The following is a 17,527-nucleotide window of genomic DNA, read 5'->3' on the forward strand; positions in this document are numbered from 1 at the left end:
ACGTATTAAAATACCATCCCGATAAATGGAAAGTTTTTTATGTACCCCTTATCTCTAAAGCGGTGATATAAATAAATGATCGTTCAATAGCCAAACAAAAAACCAATACGAAATTCATGTAAAAATCTCGTCACTATAATTGTTATAATTGTGTACACTGTTAACATAAAATAATTTAAGTAGGTAGGTACTATATAAAACTAAACTATAAAAATAAAGTCATGACAATATAAACTTTTACCTTGCCGCCTTTAGAGCCATGTACTATAATATAATATGTATATTTATATGACAACAAAAATACTTCGTCAAAAATTAAAATTTTATTGATTTAAAGTACACTTATTGTTTCAATAATTTATTTACTTGGCGAAAAATTGTATATAATTTTAAGAAATGGCGCATGAAGTCACGCAAACTAAATAAATAAAAGGCATTAGAAGCTCATAATAATTTAAAACATATATTTATTATTTTATTTATATTAGAGATTTCTACTCAAAATAATTTTCGTCAAGTAATTAAATTATTGAAACAAAATAAGTGTACTTTAAATCAATTAATTTATCTATTACTTCACTTTTTTAAAGTGCTTGAAGATCTGTTTTTTTTAACTCAACCATTTTTTACACGTAGTTTGACGAAAGGTTTTTGTTGTGATATCGCAAATTTTTTACATACTTAATTAATTTTTGTTTTAATTTTTCCTCTCAAGGATTATTGTATAAATGTCTTTACTACCACTTTATTAATACTAACGTCATTAGGTACATCTAAACCAAAGATTTGGTTTTTTTCTTAACTTGTGTAATGATTTTCTGTAGTGGTAGATCACAGAACATTAACTATACGTTTTTTCATCAATTTGTAAAGTTGTTGTCGGCAGAGATGATACATCTCCTTTTCGTTTAGCATAATATTCCCATATCCAACTTCGATTTTTACCCATCGTATAAAAATTTGAATGTAATATTTCACGAACACATAATAATATGGAAAAACAACTGTAGTTAATCAAATTTAACAACTGCACATTGATAAAACGAACAAAATATTCACTGCTCAAGAGTGTGCTCTCAAATTATTCTACAATGCAATACTTATTTATGGATAAATGTGCAGACAACAATTACGAGCAAACTATCAAAAATAATAATAAATCGATCATTGGTATACTCATTTTATTTCATATCTAAATCTATAGTTTCATAATATATTAGTAATCATTTATTGACATTTTACGTAAAATCTGTTCACCATTTATATTAGAACTGCCGTACGTTATCACCTAAACAAATATCCGTGAATACGTGAATAATGAATATAACTTTATAAAACACGTGAACACGAATAGCGATTAGTGAACTCACGTGTATTAACTATTAAATATAATATAAATAATTATTAAATACTCATGAATACAAATATTTCATTTACGTGTTCACGTATACGTATTAATTTGCGTTTACAATTAAGATCTCGAAAATTATAATATAAATTATGTTAAGATTTTATTTTTTAAATCACAACAATTAAATTTAGCCAAAAAGTGTAGCACCTTGAATAATTTACTCCATAGTATGTGATTATTTTGTTTAAAGTATTAAACAATTCTGCGGCAGACGTCAGTGCGTCATGTTTACTATGGTCGACCTTCCACAGAATGTCTATTGATGTGATAATTTGATGTGCTTATTGCACCATGATGTGTAATTACAAGTATAAAACATAGGTAGTAGATACAACTACCCATCGCACGATATGTTAACTTCTGCAGTTAAAAATATTTATTTAACTTATATGTATAGACAATAATTATTATATTATTAAAAATTCTTGTATTATTTTTTACTTTTATACTTTTATCTTATAGTTTCTATTATTAATTATTGTTTATTATTTTTATTAAAACAAATTAATATACCTAAAGACTAGTCAGGTAAGTTATAGTAATTATATGAGATTGGAATTTTAGATATTCGCTATTTCCTTCTTCCAGTTTAATAAAAATTTATATCAGCTATAGTTTAGTTTTGCGTTTTTAGATTCTGGGTGGAGGATGGTGGAGACAGCTCTACTTAGAGAGTCTAGATTACAAATAAATAATAGTAAATAATAATAGTAATAATAATAATTATTATTATTATCTGGGTTTTCTAGCTCTATCGCTATTACAATGGTTTTTTTTTTTTTTTTGAGAATGTCATCACGTTAAGAAGCAAACAATTTGCTTTGACTACTTTTTTGTTGTCTCATTCTATTCGTAATAACTGAGATAACTAAATTGTCGAGAATTTTAATATTAAATATATTATATTGTAGGTATATTATTGTAGGAATATAGGAAATCAACAATAAACTGTAAATGAAAGAGATGTGACTAACAAATAATATATAAACGGATCAATTGATAACTTTTTATAAATAAATAATGTTTTAGGTGTGGGTGCAATGGGTGTGTGACCAAAATAAATGCATTTGTATTAAATTAATAATTACTTTATAGTTTATACTCATTATAATGGGGACATTAATTTTATAAAGATTGTTAATACGATCAGTATATTATAGGGTGTGGGAGCAAAGCCTCTTTGTGCAATATACATCATTTTAGCACTCCTTAAATCGTTCATGATCAAGTAATATAATACCTATATTATTAAATAGGTATCTTAGTATTTAATACAGAGATCTAGTATGTATATTATAAATTATAAAATATAAATGGGAACAATGTTATTATTTTTATTATGTTTCAATACTATAATTTTAATAAATACTAAATCACTATTTACCTTTATAGGACATAGTCTACATACCTACTAATACAGTGTTTAATTTGTGTGGATTGTTGTGGATTTAAAATTTAAATAGTGATTTTTACGTATAAACCTAACACAATACGTAGGTTTGTAAATCGTAATATGAATTATTTAATACATGGTTTAAACGAGTATATGTAGTGTCTAAAGTAAGTTTTTGTGTACCTACCTAATACTTGAGTTATCAATATTATACTCGGTATAATTGCAACAATTAATGTGATTTTAATCTCATAATTTTTTCCCTTTATTTTAAAAGCAATTATACAGAGTTATAAAATTTATTCATATAGAAATAATAGAAATAAAAAATACTCTTGTGGTAGAAATTTTAATTTTAAATGTATCAATTTTCAAAATAACCATTTAAATCTTGGAAAAAGTGACTATAGAATATGTCTTTTGATGGTTTGTTTTACCTATAGCAATTTAAATTGTATTACATTTTGCAGTCTCTGTTTCTATATAGTTTAGTAGTGTATGTAGTATTGTAGTATGCTAGTATTTAGGTCGATAAATTGAAAAACAATCAATAACAGATAATACTATTTTAACCGTATAAACACTTGTTACTAAAATTAAATTTTTTTCTAGAAGATAATGAACCCCATTGAACATGTCCACGAGGAAAGAGGAACTCTATGAGCTCACAATTTAAAATATAATTTATATTAATTATATATTGGTATAAAAAATTATATTTGAAGTAGGTTTAATAAAAAAAAAACAATTATTATAAATTGATTAGTTAATACAATTAATTAACGATATAATAAAGCTATAAAACTAAAATTACCAATAAAATAATTACTAAAATCGTCAAATAATTAATGTAGCAACAGAATTATATCGTGTTCGCTAATTTATTATACATATTTGTGGGCGCTAACCTAAACCCCATTTTTATATTTTTTTGTATTATTGTGCATTTATTTTGTACATTTAATACTAATCTAATGTTTTTAAAATAGTAACCTATTATATTTATATTATAACCACTTTCAATTTTTTATATAGTAAAAAGTAATTTATTTTAAAACATTCAATTTGAAAAATTATATTTTGGAAAAGCTATAGGGGGTAAATGCCCCAGCTTTCCCCCCTCCAGACATCTATGCAAATAAAAATTATTATTCCTAGGAGAGTATTTAGAAATATAAATGTGTGGGGGAGGAGTGCTAAAAAAATGCATAAGTACTTATTATTTAGTTATAGTTAGGTAGTTACTTTAATATTGCACTATCAGTGGCATAGCTACCGTAGGGTTAACAGAGGAAGTTGCCTTGAGGAGTGAACATTTTTGTGGTCACAGCGCTGTTTTAGTAATAAGAGAATAATTTATATTATTTTAGAGGTAAAAATAAATTTTCTCTCGGGGTGCTTTTATGTGTAGCTACATTGCTATACAACTAGGCACCACTCGAGTAGTTCTAATGGAATTTCAGTGCACACTATGTTGTCAAGTCAAAAAACTTTATAAGTTTAATATATAAATATGTTCAATAGTGGTGGAGCAGGACTTATTGTTCTCATTTAAATACTCCCCTAATTGTGAATAATGCTGCTTATACAGATTTTTTTCCTTTTTATAAGTTGATAATATTTATTATTTTATAGTGTTTAGATTTTAATCATTTTAACAGATGATTGATCTACCTAAAGTCCTTTAGCATTTCTCATACAAACAATCAAATATATTTTTTAAGTAAAATGTGTTTGTGCTGGACATAATGCTGAATTATTCAAATGATAATGAAAAGTTAGTTCTAAGGTTTTAAATTAAAATTATTTATTTTGTTATTAAAGAATAGCGGTAACTATATTTTAATAATTACACAATAATAATACAATAATATGTAAGTACTTCAGTATTGTACATTTGTAATGGCACGCCGCTCACTTATATATTATGTAATAATTATACAGTGGCGTGCCAAAGCAGGCAAAATGGGTGGATGAGAAGTAGTACGAGTATCGAACCAGTTCCTTTCAACGCACATCAGATTCGTATATTGATTAAAAAATAACGTCAGGCATGATAGGCGTCTATGACATCATTAAGGTAAGAATAACCTAATACTCATATAGGTACTCTTATACGTAAAAAACTGTAGTAGAATAATACATGACTTAAAAAATAAATTCACATTCACTGATTGACTCAGTTAATACAGGTAACCTCACAGGGGGAAGGGAAAATATGCAGGCTAGTCGGTACTCGGTACCCTTTTCGTATACCCGGTTTATTGTTATTACTAGGCGTAAATACGTATAATGTTCTATATTATATGTGTTTTTTATTATAATCAATACGTAAGTAGGCAAATGAAGTGAATGAGTTTACTATATAAGGTAGCGGTTCTCAACCTTTTTTCATTTCTCGTACTCCTAGACCTCTCTCACCACTATTTCACGTACCCCAAATATAAATTTAGAGTATGAATAAATGAAGAATAATTTTTTCACGTACCCCTAGAGATCATGTCAGTGGTTGGGAACCGTTGATCTAAGGTGATAAAAATTAGTAGAAAAAAAACTTTTATTCTGTATAATATACTGTATATTATGATGTATACAATTTATAAATATTGAATCAGTGTTTAGAGAATGTATATACGATATTAAACTGTACTTGAAATTGTGTGTGTGCGAACTGCGAGTGTACGTTGCGAAGGAATAGTGACGTAAACGACAATACTTTTTTATTGTATCAAAGTCTCACTACATTATTTTTATATTAATAAAAAATATATGTATATTATATTAAGTACCTATGAACTATGAGCTACACTAAAGCTATACACGAAAACGTAAGATGGTAGGAACAATAACAGTCGCGGACTCTCAGCACTTCGAACACTGAGCCCCGTTAAATACAATTTCACAATTAATGAATTAATGCTTAAATTTAAAATGCTTTAGAAGCATATGAAAAAAAAAATGTAAAATAGGTATAGTAAATAGCGAATAGAATTTTTTTAAATATTGTGCTTGAAGAATATTACGTAAACTGCAATGTCGATTTATTTAAAAAATAAAGTAATATTAGATTTAATTAATTTTCTAAAAACCATAGAATAGTATTCCATCGACATTAAATAATTTTAATAACGTACCTAACTAACATAATGATTGATTAGTGTCAATTATTGTGTACTCGTATATTAAAAAATGAGCATTTGAACAATAATAAATAATACAGTAGAAAATTTTAATATTATCGTACGTATAAACATATTTTTAAAATCAACGATGCAAATAAGTGACAACAATTTGTAAAAAAAAACATTATTCTTCATTGAATATGAATTTCTATTTGTGTGTCTTACTGTATTTATAATATTATTATGTCTGTGTATACAATATACCTAAGTCCTACACTCCTACATAGTACATAGTGAGTACATACTATAAAAAAAACACACACACAGTACATACCTAGTACCTATACATTTTACTTGTCTGCTTATATTAGCGCAATGTTTGTATATGATAATTGATAAATGATAAGTTAAAAGTTACACACAGAATGACTAAAATAATAATTGGTCTTATAGCAGGAACTATCTAACTATATAAGCCAATTCTTTAACCAATTGGTTACACTATCACTTACATTTATCAGTCAGCTATTATTGTTCTAGACTATTATCAAAGCAACTAAATAATTACGATAATAAACACAATAATATGAATAATTAATCGTTATTAATCTTATTCCTTCTTCTTAAGTAGGTATCAATCGCGTGCCGTCAACATTATGCAATAGGTCATAGCACGTATTATTTTATCAATTATTACTGTCTACATAAGACTTTTTATTTCGCTGACACGCTTACAAATTCACAATATAGTCAATATACGCTACACTTTTAGCGTTTGTGATTAATTTTATTTTATTTTAAATGTTGTATTTATTGTCTGCAGTAGCGGATCCAGAAGTCTGCACCCAAGGGGGGGGAGGGATTTTCACAAATGAAATATCGGCTTTCAGTGAGTTCCAGCCCAATATTATAATTTATAATATAAAAATTAAAAAATACAGCCCAAGGAGGGGGGCGTTTGCTCAATCGCCCCCCTCGTATCCGCCACTGATTGTCTGTATATACTAAATTATATTATTATTTAGAAGTACTATGTTTGCCACACGACGAGAAAAGTGTTCATTGTGATATTTTAAATAGAATATTGCATTCTCGATTATGGGTATTGGGTATACACGTACTTGTAGAAAAATAAAGAAAATATCTATAAAAATAAAAATCTCGGGCTTCATATTATATACAAACTAAAATAACTTATTTTTTCATTATATATACACTAATTCGCATAGTATTAAAATTATTTATTAATATGGGTAAAATAATTATAAATATAAAAATTACATTTTTCTTTTATCTGTCACTCAGCAGCGTTCTATTGCAGGTATCGTTAGTCGAGGTTTTTTAAGGAGGTATTCTATATTGTTTTACCGGAAGCACGAATCACAATATCATATATTATATTTTATTCGCATAACTGTTATTGCTCTATTAATATACCTACCTGTTTTTGTATTATACTTTATACCTTACTACCTAAGTGTGTGTGCAATTATTACAATTAAAATAGATAAGGTTTCGAATTTAAATTTTTTTTATATTTAAATATTATTTTATATTATAATATATTACATATTTACACTACTCTGATAGTTAAAATTATTATTTACATTTTTTTATGTTGAGCGAAAAGGTATTAATTAGAATTATTATTATTTATGTATTTATTTATTTATTTATTTATTATATTTGTATATTATTGTTGAGTTTGAGTTACTGCAGTTAAATGATATGGGTAGTTATATTATTTGTTTATCACTTTGTGTTACTGTAATCTATGAATTGTGCTTTTATTGTTTAAATTAATAACACAACAGTATCACGTATAGGTGCCCTCAATAAGTTGTTTGCATAAATTGAAAAAACTTTGTAATATTTTTATTACCTGTTGGACTAGAGAGGTCGTATCGTTGAGTAATATTATTATTATAACCAGAAGTGGTACCTACTCTATATAGATAACAATATTTTTATATACTTATAATCACCAATCAATATTATTGTTACCACTTATTCGAGTTACTTCTTGTCATTAATTTCAAATGTACACACACAAATACACAAACGACACATGTAGGTATATAATACGCACTTCCTTAGCAACCCTGTCAACCTTTGCTAAAAACTATGTACACAATAAGATACAAACAAAATATTCATAAGTCAGTCATTTTGTCGTTAGTGATCGATCTATAATAGGTATTCGGCCTGCGCATTAGGTGACCTCGACATGATTTTTTAGTATTATATATTCGTAATTTTTTCAAAAACGAAGATTTGTTGTAAATTAAGCCATACCTACTGTAGTTTTTACAAGCGATTTAAACAAATTGTTAGCTCGACAAGTTTACAAACTTTCGAAAAATTAGAATAATTACGTGAATCACTAATAACCAGTTTAAAACCATAACGAAGTATACAATATTAATTGTATTTGGTGTAGTCATGACTAAGCTAAATGAAAAAAAAAATTCAGAAAATTTCGTTTTCACGTATTCGCTGAGAATCAAACAGTTGCAAAGCCTTATAATTATCAAACAAAAAACTACAGAACTCAATCCTAAAATTACATTATATATTGAACCATTAAAATGCAAGTAATCCGAGTATTACACCCAGAAAAATGCCAAATACCACGATTGGGGCTCGTTGAAAAATTTATAGTTGTAAAATACATATTTATATCACGGTTATTAATGACTGTAATAAGTAATAACTAATTTTTATGACACTGGTTTATCGCTGTTAATTAAAACATGTTAAAATGTAATCGATGATATCACTGAAGTAGATTAATGTTTTATGTACCAAACACTAACGCTGTTTAGTGTTTAATGATTATGATTATACAATAACAATATACCTACGTATTAATATGTAATAAATCATAAATGCTTAATTTATTGTGCATTAGTATTTGTATTTATCTATACATTATATACTATTACTATACATACAGTAAGTTGTAGACTGTAGTTACTTATCAGTTGTATCGATTACTTCAGTAGCACTAGTAGTAGTGTTATAAAGTAGCTATTAATTATTATAGCTATACTATAAAATATAATCAGTATACATAATACATACATAGTATATTATATAATAATAAATATACTCATATTACATAATAATACCATATAATATAATATTTGAATAGTGACACGTAACGTATTACCGTGTGTATTTTTTGTATTTATTTATGACCAGTAGATAATTATTACAAAATACAATTTATTTAAAATTGAAACCATAAAGATGACTCTGTAGCCTTGTAGGTACATAAATATAAATACCTACATAACACACGTACATGGAAAATTGGGTCTGTTATTGTAGGCATTGGTGGGTCACTGTACTTACGTGTTAAATTTAAATTCAATGATATATTATTATTGTATACCTACGAAAAACAATTCTGAGCGCAGACGATCTGTCAGCCTATATCACTAAAAATATTTTTTGAAATTATGTTTTTTTTTTATATATACTTCGATAATAATACATTTTACTGACAGTATTGTGGTGGGTTAATTAAATTTTTTCCGAAAACATATTTTTTTTTATTATTAACATTTAATTATTTTAATAATACACTTATACTAATATTAATAAATTATACTTTTTAGCTTATATACCTAGTTATATTATACGGTAATATTATTGTTATTAACTTTTGAGTCAATATTAATCTTACCGTAAAACAGTGTGAATAGGTTCATACCGTTCATATTATAAATAATTTAAAAAATGTTGTGTGTATATTCGTAGGTAGGACTCAGTGGCGTGGTGAAGTGAGTGAAGAGGAGCAGCCGCTCCTCCAAATTTTGTATGGGTGGGTATTAAAATTTATCATTATTCTTTTTTATTCTTTTTTATGAGTATGTACTCGAAAACGAAAAATATTAGATATTTGAAATGTTTACCAAATGTTTTTATTATTATTTTCAATATTTTCATTATGCATGATAACATTTTAGTTTTATTTTTCATAAATGTCGATTAAAAATTATTTGCTGCCCAGAAATGCTTGAAGATTTAATTAAAGATATTATTATATCTATAGAAAAATATTAAAAATACAAATGCACAAATTTTTAATATACATTTTAAGTTAAAATATTGACCAAATTGGTAAAATAACAAAAAATTTCAAACTGTTTTATATTAGTTGAAAATTCATAAAAGCTTTTCTTTATCTAAGTTTTGAAAATTGAGTACTAGATTTCTCATAAATACCTAATTCATAGGGCTCAGATTTTATAGTATATGTTTTTTCTTTATATAATATTATGACTATATGAGATAGAAATCTAATTTTTATACTTAAATTTGGTTCACGTCATTTTGATTCCAAATAAACCAAATATTATTTTAATTATATTATTTTCGCCTTTTTTTTATGTAGATGCTTTTTTCAGTTATTCAGCTTGTTTATTATTCCACTATATAGTAATAATAAAAAATTGAATTAATTAGAAACGTAAGAACCCAGAATACGTTATAGGTATTGGATTATTATTGTTTTCGTTATTGGGTTGTTTATTATAAATGTATAGATCGTCAATCCACATATTATAGCCTGCAGTACTTATACGGTCAGTATGCTTTTAATATCGATATCGACTATTTCAAAATTTAAGATTTATAGTATTGTAATTTGAAACCATTTGTAAGAAGTATGCGTGCGAATGTGCTATCACTTCAGTGGATGTAGAGGGTTAACCGCCATGCTTTCGGCCATGCTTTTATTTAAAAATAAATATACTTCATTTTTGCTTTTTTAAAACAATCGTGTGCTTTTTAGTTACTTATTATGCTTTAAAATCAGAGCCCTCCTAATTAATATTGAAACAATGAAATTAAAAAATATATTAATTCAGTTAGTTTTTATATTCAGATTTAAATATTCTCTGGAAAAATTATATCAACCTACTACAAATTACAATACTGCTAAAAGTAAAATAAAATCAGGTGATCTAGCTAGGGTGATATACGTAGACTGTTTTTGTTCAGAATCGTTTTTCATATATATAATATATATATACAATGATATTATGCTACATGCTCTGATATCCTATATTATACTAAATATAATACATTTAGGTACTGCGTCGTAAGCTTTAATGACTAAATACTTTAGTAGAAATGAAAAATTATCAAATGCGTGTCGGGAACCAGTTGGGCCTAGAAGTGAAGGTTAGTATCACACAATATACCTATAGTAGTTTGGGAATGACTCTGCGAAATCCGTATCCGAATAATATACAAAAGATTATAATGGTGAGAGGATTGTAGACTAGTACTTGGTGGCGACGGTGGAGTAGCTTTTCTTGGATATGTTTACTGTTTAGGTTGTGTTGAGTCGCGTAGGTGAATCATCATATGGACGCCATAAAACCACAGAATCATCGAACATTGACGTTTATGTTGTTCTTATTAAAATTGATTACTCACGAAATTCATGTAATGATTTTCATTCATAATTATAAATTATAATATAAATATAAATTATAAAGTAGGTATGTATAGTAAAGATATACATAATACGTATAGAATATAGATAGATACATTTTTAATTCGTTACCTACCGTGGTGCGTGATATATTGCTAAAATATCATAATCGCGCGAACGACGCACAATTGTGGAAATAAAATCGTTATTATACAGATAAATGTAAATCAAATGATTCTCATATCATTATCTTAATGAATTTCTTAGTAATAGTATAATATTCAAAGTAGAAATATATATTTATGAACATAAATAAAATAATAAATATTATGGTCTTTAAATAAATCGTATCAATCTCAACTTTGATAGTATCTACTCATTATGTTAGGTATTGCGTGTTCGGTACTCATACGGTGTATGTCTGAATTAATTTTGGGAAATTAAAATAATTATTTAACACCCTGCAGCCTTTTTGGCTAATTACTTTTAAAAACGAATATACCTAACAACAATTATTCGTATAACGTTTTCAAAATATGATGTTATTATAATTCCATTCTTAAATCTTTAATTCTTTTCTTTCTTTTTTGTCTTTTACGGCCATTTAGGTCCATTGCCACAACAACCACTCCCTTTGTAAAGTAAAATTACTTTACTTTTAAGTAATGTGTCTTCTATAGCCGTGGTCAACGGTGAGTGGTGACGCATTAACTTCTAGATTTTCATCATCCGTCGCATGTGCTCACGTTCGTGAAAATCATGGCATCGTTTCTTGAAAATTCGTTGAGTGATACACGTAGTTAAATTTTACTATAGATATAGTGCGATTGAAAAAAAATAGAAGTTTTTAATCCAGAGCAACTATATAATTATAACTTACAAGTACTATTGGTTCCAAAAAGTGGAAGAAAAATTTATTAATACTATACATGCCCGATTTTATAATTTTGAGTACATCTTTGAATTCATTATTCTTTTTTATAGGTTTTGTATAGGTAGTAACTAAATTAATTTTAAATATCTTGTATTCTCATATTATAGAATGGATTTATTTATTTTTTTAAATTTAATTTTACCGTAGTGTTTTTGAAAAATCAAATCAAAATTCAAAATACATTTCCTACAGTAAAAAAAAGGCTAAAATAAATTAAAATATTGTTTAAAAAATTAGAAATAGTCTTATTTATTTTCTTTTTAATATTGCTCTAAATTACCAAAAGAACAACCAGTTTCATTCAATGGTCTTAAAGTTATAAGACTTCAAAATTATCGTCATCACATCGTGGTTTTTTGTTACAGTAAATTAAAGGTAGGTTGGCTAGAATTAATGGTGCCATATTTTAGATACGAGATACCAGATAACTATCTAATTATAGCTATAGGTATACCAACGTTCTACCTACAAGCGAGGTTCTACCTTTAGATCCGAGGTGGACCTTGCCTACAAGCTTTAGCCTATATTACCTGTAGGCTATAGTTACATATTTTGGTAAAATGACCCTGTATTATATTTAAATATTTATTTTTCTTGAAAAAAAAGATTTTAAGTAGTTTTTTTCTAAATTATACTGCACTACAGCTATATTATAAAGATATTATAGTTATTCGATATTCAATTATTGTTTAATATTTATACATAGTTATATATACCTATATATTATATTCTGTAGTAGATAATAGGTACAAATAGACGTTCAATAATTTTCACTGTTGAAAATTAATCACAAATGTTCAAATTTAGTGGTAGTATATTTTGTATAGGAGGTTTTTAGTTTTTAAGACTGAAGACTTGAACGCGAATAATTTGTTCTTGTACGTCCGGTCATCAAGCACGGGTTGTAATAATATTTTACCATTTTGGCAACACTGAATCACGCATTCGTCCCATTGCGTGCGATTAGATTGTCACGGACGAAGAACCATCAACAATATATATTATAATGATTACAATATAATTATATATTATTATTATTATAGTTATCGTTAACGTTATTATAATAATATACTGGGAATAAGCGAATAGAGGCGATGCGATCATCGTTATTTTTGCGAACAGGCATGGAATGTGAATCCACTGGATCGTGAGCGCCACTGTCGACACCGTCACCACTCACAACCGCACAACAAACCGAACCCAACCACTATCCGAACAACGCTCAACAGTCCCCCCCCACTTAGGTATCACGAAAACGACCTCGAGACGAGGTATTTTTTTTATATTATATAGTAGTTAAGTGCCATTATCATTTAGTGTTTATCGTTTGATGCTACGTGGTTCTTTGCCGTTCTGTTGATCTTTTCGACAATCTCCGGAGGAATTTCGTTCATTAATTATTCACGTTCTTAGGTATCTGTCTATTATTGTTACTACATATTTTTTATTAAGTCCAGTATATCCTGTATTGTCGATGTTTCGGATTGAAATACTATACGAATAAACACTTAAAATAACCATAATTTTCGCTAACCGCTAACAATATTAAACTTTTTTGTTTTTGTGTAGTAAATCAAATTTTTGGAAAATGACGTCGTACAAAGTCACCTACTTCGACATCACTGCTCTGGCTGAACCCATCAGATTTCTTCTGTCCTACTTAAACATCGATTTCGAAGATTTCCGTTTTCAACGCGAACAATGGCCTGCACTCAAACCGAGTAAGTTTTTGTTAAATATGACTTAAAAATACTTACTTAATATTTTTTTATTGAAAATTATCTCTCAGTATTTTATAGTATATTTTAATAATTTTCTAACTCGATACCTAAATTATAAATTACTTGTTATTTGAGTAGCCTTAAAGTATACCTATTTGTTAATTCATAACTGTTTAATATTTTAACTAAAAAATTAAAAAATTAATTTGTTAAAATTGAATAGGTATCTAGGTAGTTATTTGAATAATACATATTGTGGACCACATTATGTTGAACTTGAAAAAATTTAAAGGATTGAAATATTTAGGCCCAATTGTTGAGTATTGACTTAATACGATAATATAAAATAATTATATAAATCTCAAATTCTTTATGTATAAAGAAATTATTTATTTAACTCTTATATTATAATCAATTTACTTTTCTGGTTTATTTATTTGGTAGGGATCTTTAATAACCATTTATTTAGAAATATTGTGACTATTAATTGAATTATAAATATTTATTAAATTTACTAGTACCACCTTAATTTAAAGAGAATATTATGTGAATGATTTTAAGTTTATCTGCTCTAAATGAACAACATATATTGGTCAAAGTATAATAATGTATTTAGCCAAAAAAGTATTTTATTTAAAATTGTAAGTTTATGCCAAATCTTAAATATTAATATGAATAACTTTAATAATTTGAGATCTTTCAAAAGTTATATTGAACTTAGTGGTTTATTTTATAGTTGGTAATACTTGTGCAAATATTTTATTTTACTATTTCAATTTTTTTTTTTTTAATAAATATTAATATATTTAACTGTATTATTCTATGATAAGATTTAATTGTTAAGGACTGTTACCTCATCACAAACTAAATTTATAAGTTTATACTCCAATATTGATGTTATAAATATATGTTATAAAATTTACTATTATTGTTGCAAAAAAGTAATTATTATTAAATAACTTAGATATTATATTGATATTTTCATATGATATAGTGCAAACATTCTGATACATTTTTTTCATATTGGTTTATTGCAGATATTATATATGTATTTATATTTTATACATTATACCTATAAAATGTATTATTGGTTTGTAGTAAATATAAAAAATATAATAATCACTGTTAGATAGACATTATTGGAACTTTACTATATACCTGATTATATGTGTATATTGTAAGTTGTTTATTGTCTGTAATAGGTATATTATCATATTTTAGTTTTGATATGAAGATATTTTTATAATTTCTAGATAATATAAACTTAAGTTATTGGATAATTACTAAGTATTATATTGTTTTTATTTGTCTTAGCTATGCCATTTGGCAAAGTTCCAACATTGGAAATTGATGGCAAAGTATTGAATCAATCAACTGCTATTACTCGTTATTTGGCTAAAAAAGCTGGATTAGCTGGTAGTGATGATTGGGAATCTTTGTTAATCGATATTGCTGTTGATAACATTCATGATTTGCGACAAGGTAAATATTACTTATAAGTCATTATTAATATTATTATAAATATTATTTAGATTATTAAAGTTATTATATATTATGTATTATTTTTATAGCAATTGCAGGATATGCATATGATCCTAATGAAGCATCTAAAGAAGCAAAATATGCACCTTTGATCAATGAAACAATACCATTTTATATGGATAAATTTGATAAAATTGTTGAAGAAAATAATGGATACTTTGTGAATGGAAAGGTAACCTATGTTTATAATTTATTAAATATATTTATAATTTCTCCAAAAAACTAAAATCTCTTATTTGATGACATAGTGATTCAGATTATCATAATTGTTGCCAAACTTTATACCTACTTTCATTTATCTATTTATAATCTTAAAAAGTTCAATACATGAATTTATAAATATATTTAACTTTTACAGGGTATTTTTTATATTACTGTACCTATTAGCCTTTGTATGTTTTAGGCGTTTCATTGGGTTTATAATGTTTATTCTTAAATTTAATTCCATTTAATTTTTTAAAACTGTTTTTACATTAATATTTTAAAAAATTATAGCTAGGTTAATAATATATTTTTTTTATAAGACTAATAGTTGTCTAAGCAATTCTAGACGTTTGTAATCATAGTATTTTATCTATAGTCAGCGATGTCCCCCTCGACTTGTTGTTACTACCTACGCTTGTAGCCATTGGTTCTAAACATTGTAACTGCCATTCCGTGTCGTACTCAGCGGGTTGTTTTTTTGATGATTTGATAATCACTTAAAAAAAACTGCTGCTTGGAGCATGACTGGCAGGGCCCATTTTTTGTGCCCGTAACTATAGTTGATTATATATAATATTTTCTATTTAATTTAATTTAAACTCAATTTTTTTTTTTTTTTTAGTAATAACTTAGATTTAAATTCATGATAAGTAATTTACAAGTAAATTATGAATTTTATGTTAATTATTTATTTTTTTTTCAGTTGACTTGGGCTGACTTATTTTTTGTAGCTGTCTTAGACTATTTGAACTTTATGGCAAAAATTGACACATTAGAAGGTCGTCCAAACTTGAAAGCATTGAAAGAAAAGGTATTAGAAGTACCTCAAATTAAGGCATGGGTTGCTAAACGACCAACAAATAATCCTTAAATATTAAACAGTCTCAAGCAGCACATAATAATATTAAGAAAAAGATTATATTTACACATTTTATAATTATATAACGTATTATTTTTTTTGTATGAAAATAAAGCACTTGCAAAGTATTATGAAAGTTAATAAAGTATAAATTATAAAAATATATAATTTGTGTTTCTTATAAGTATGTTTCATGAAAGAACAAATGTTACTTTTTTTTTAGGTTTAATGTAAAGCAATGAATGTATTCATTTTACAATGATGTATGTTTTTTATTTTCGTGTCAGCAGTCATCGCATGTGGTAGGTAAAAATGCTTTGATTTTACATTTAGAGGGTTGTCTTAGTAGCAAATTTGATCTAATTGGTATTTTAGGAGTGTCAATAGTAAAACATTTCCAATACTTTAATAATTGTAAAAAGCCCTTGTAAATACAAAGTAACAGTATACTTATATGCATTGAGATAAGATACAATACTAGAGCAAGAGCAACCTAACTTGAGAAGGTTCCAGTTAAACCTGGTGGTGAAGAAGCCATTTAAACAAATTTAAAGTTACTTTAATAGGTATTTTAAAGTGTTAAAAATAATTTTGTATGTACAAACTTAGTAAAATTAATTATTATTATTAAATACAAGGTTTATTCATATAATTTTGATGGGACGCACAAAAGATTAAATTATCCTGTGTCCGTGCGTCATCTAATTATTTATAGATGTATTCACCATAAACAATATTTATCTATAAACTATTTTAGTTAACATAATTTTTTGGTTTAAAAATTGAGAGGTTTCTGGGTATTAAAGTATTTTGTATTCATATGTATTTATAATTTTTATATATTTTTATTATTTTTAACAAAATAATTAGTTATATTTTATCATTTATAATA

General features: G+C 26.2%; 1 protein-coding gene across 1 annotated transcript; it reads left to right on the plus strand.

Annotated features, from left to right (window-relative positions):
• Positions 1 to 13,303: 13,303 nt before the first annotated feature.
• LOC114122094 (glutathione S-transferase) lies at positions 13,304 to 16,803 on the plus strand. Its single transcript, XM_027984658.2, has 5 exons — positions 13,304 to 13,722; positions 13,879 to 14,030; positions 15,345 to 15,512; positions 15,602 to 15,744; positions 16,480 to 16,803. Exons 2-5 carry the CDS (start codon positions 13,898 to 13,900, stop codon positions 16,645 to 16,647), a joined length of 612 nt encoding a protein of 203 aa, XP_027840459.1. The 5' UTR covers positions 13,304 to 13,722; positions 13,879 to 13,897; the 3' UTR covers positions 16,648 to 16,803.
• The last annotated feature ends 724 nt before the right edge of the window (positions 16,804 to 17,527 follow it).

This window comes from Aphis gossypii, chromosome 3, assembly GCF_020184175.1.
Source record: "Aphis gossypii isolate Hap1 chromosome 3, ASM2018417v2, whole genome shotgun sequence".
Taxonomy (NCBI): Eukaryota; Metazoa; Arthropoda; class Insecta; order Hemiptera; family Aphididae; genus Aphis; species Aphis gossypii.

Excerpts from the sequence above, each read along its gene's own strand:
- LOC114122094 (XM_027984658.2), top strand. The coding sequence starts at position 13,898 with ATGACGTCGTACAAAGTCACCTACTTCGACATCACTGCTCTGGCTGAA. Across the intron at positions 15,513-15,601 it reads CATTCATGATTTGCGACAAG|CAATTGCAGGATATGCATAT; the intron begins GTAAATATTACT and ends TTATTTTTATAG. Across the intron at positions 15,745-16,479 it reads GATACTTTGTGAATGGAAAG|TTGACTTGGGCTGACTTATT; the intron begins GTAACCTATGTT and ends TTTTTTTTTCAG.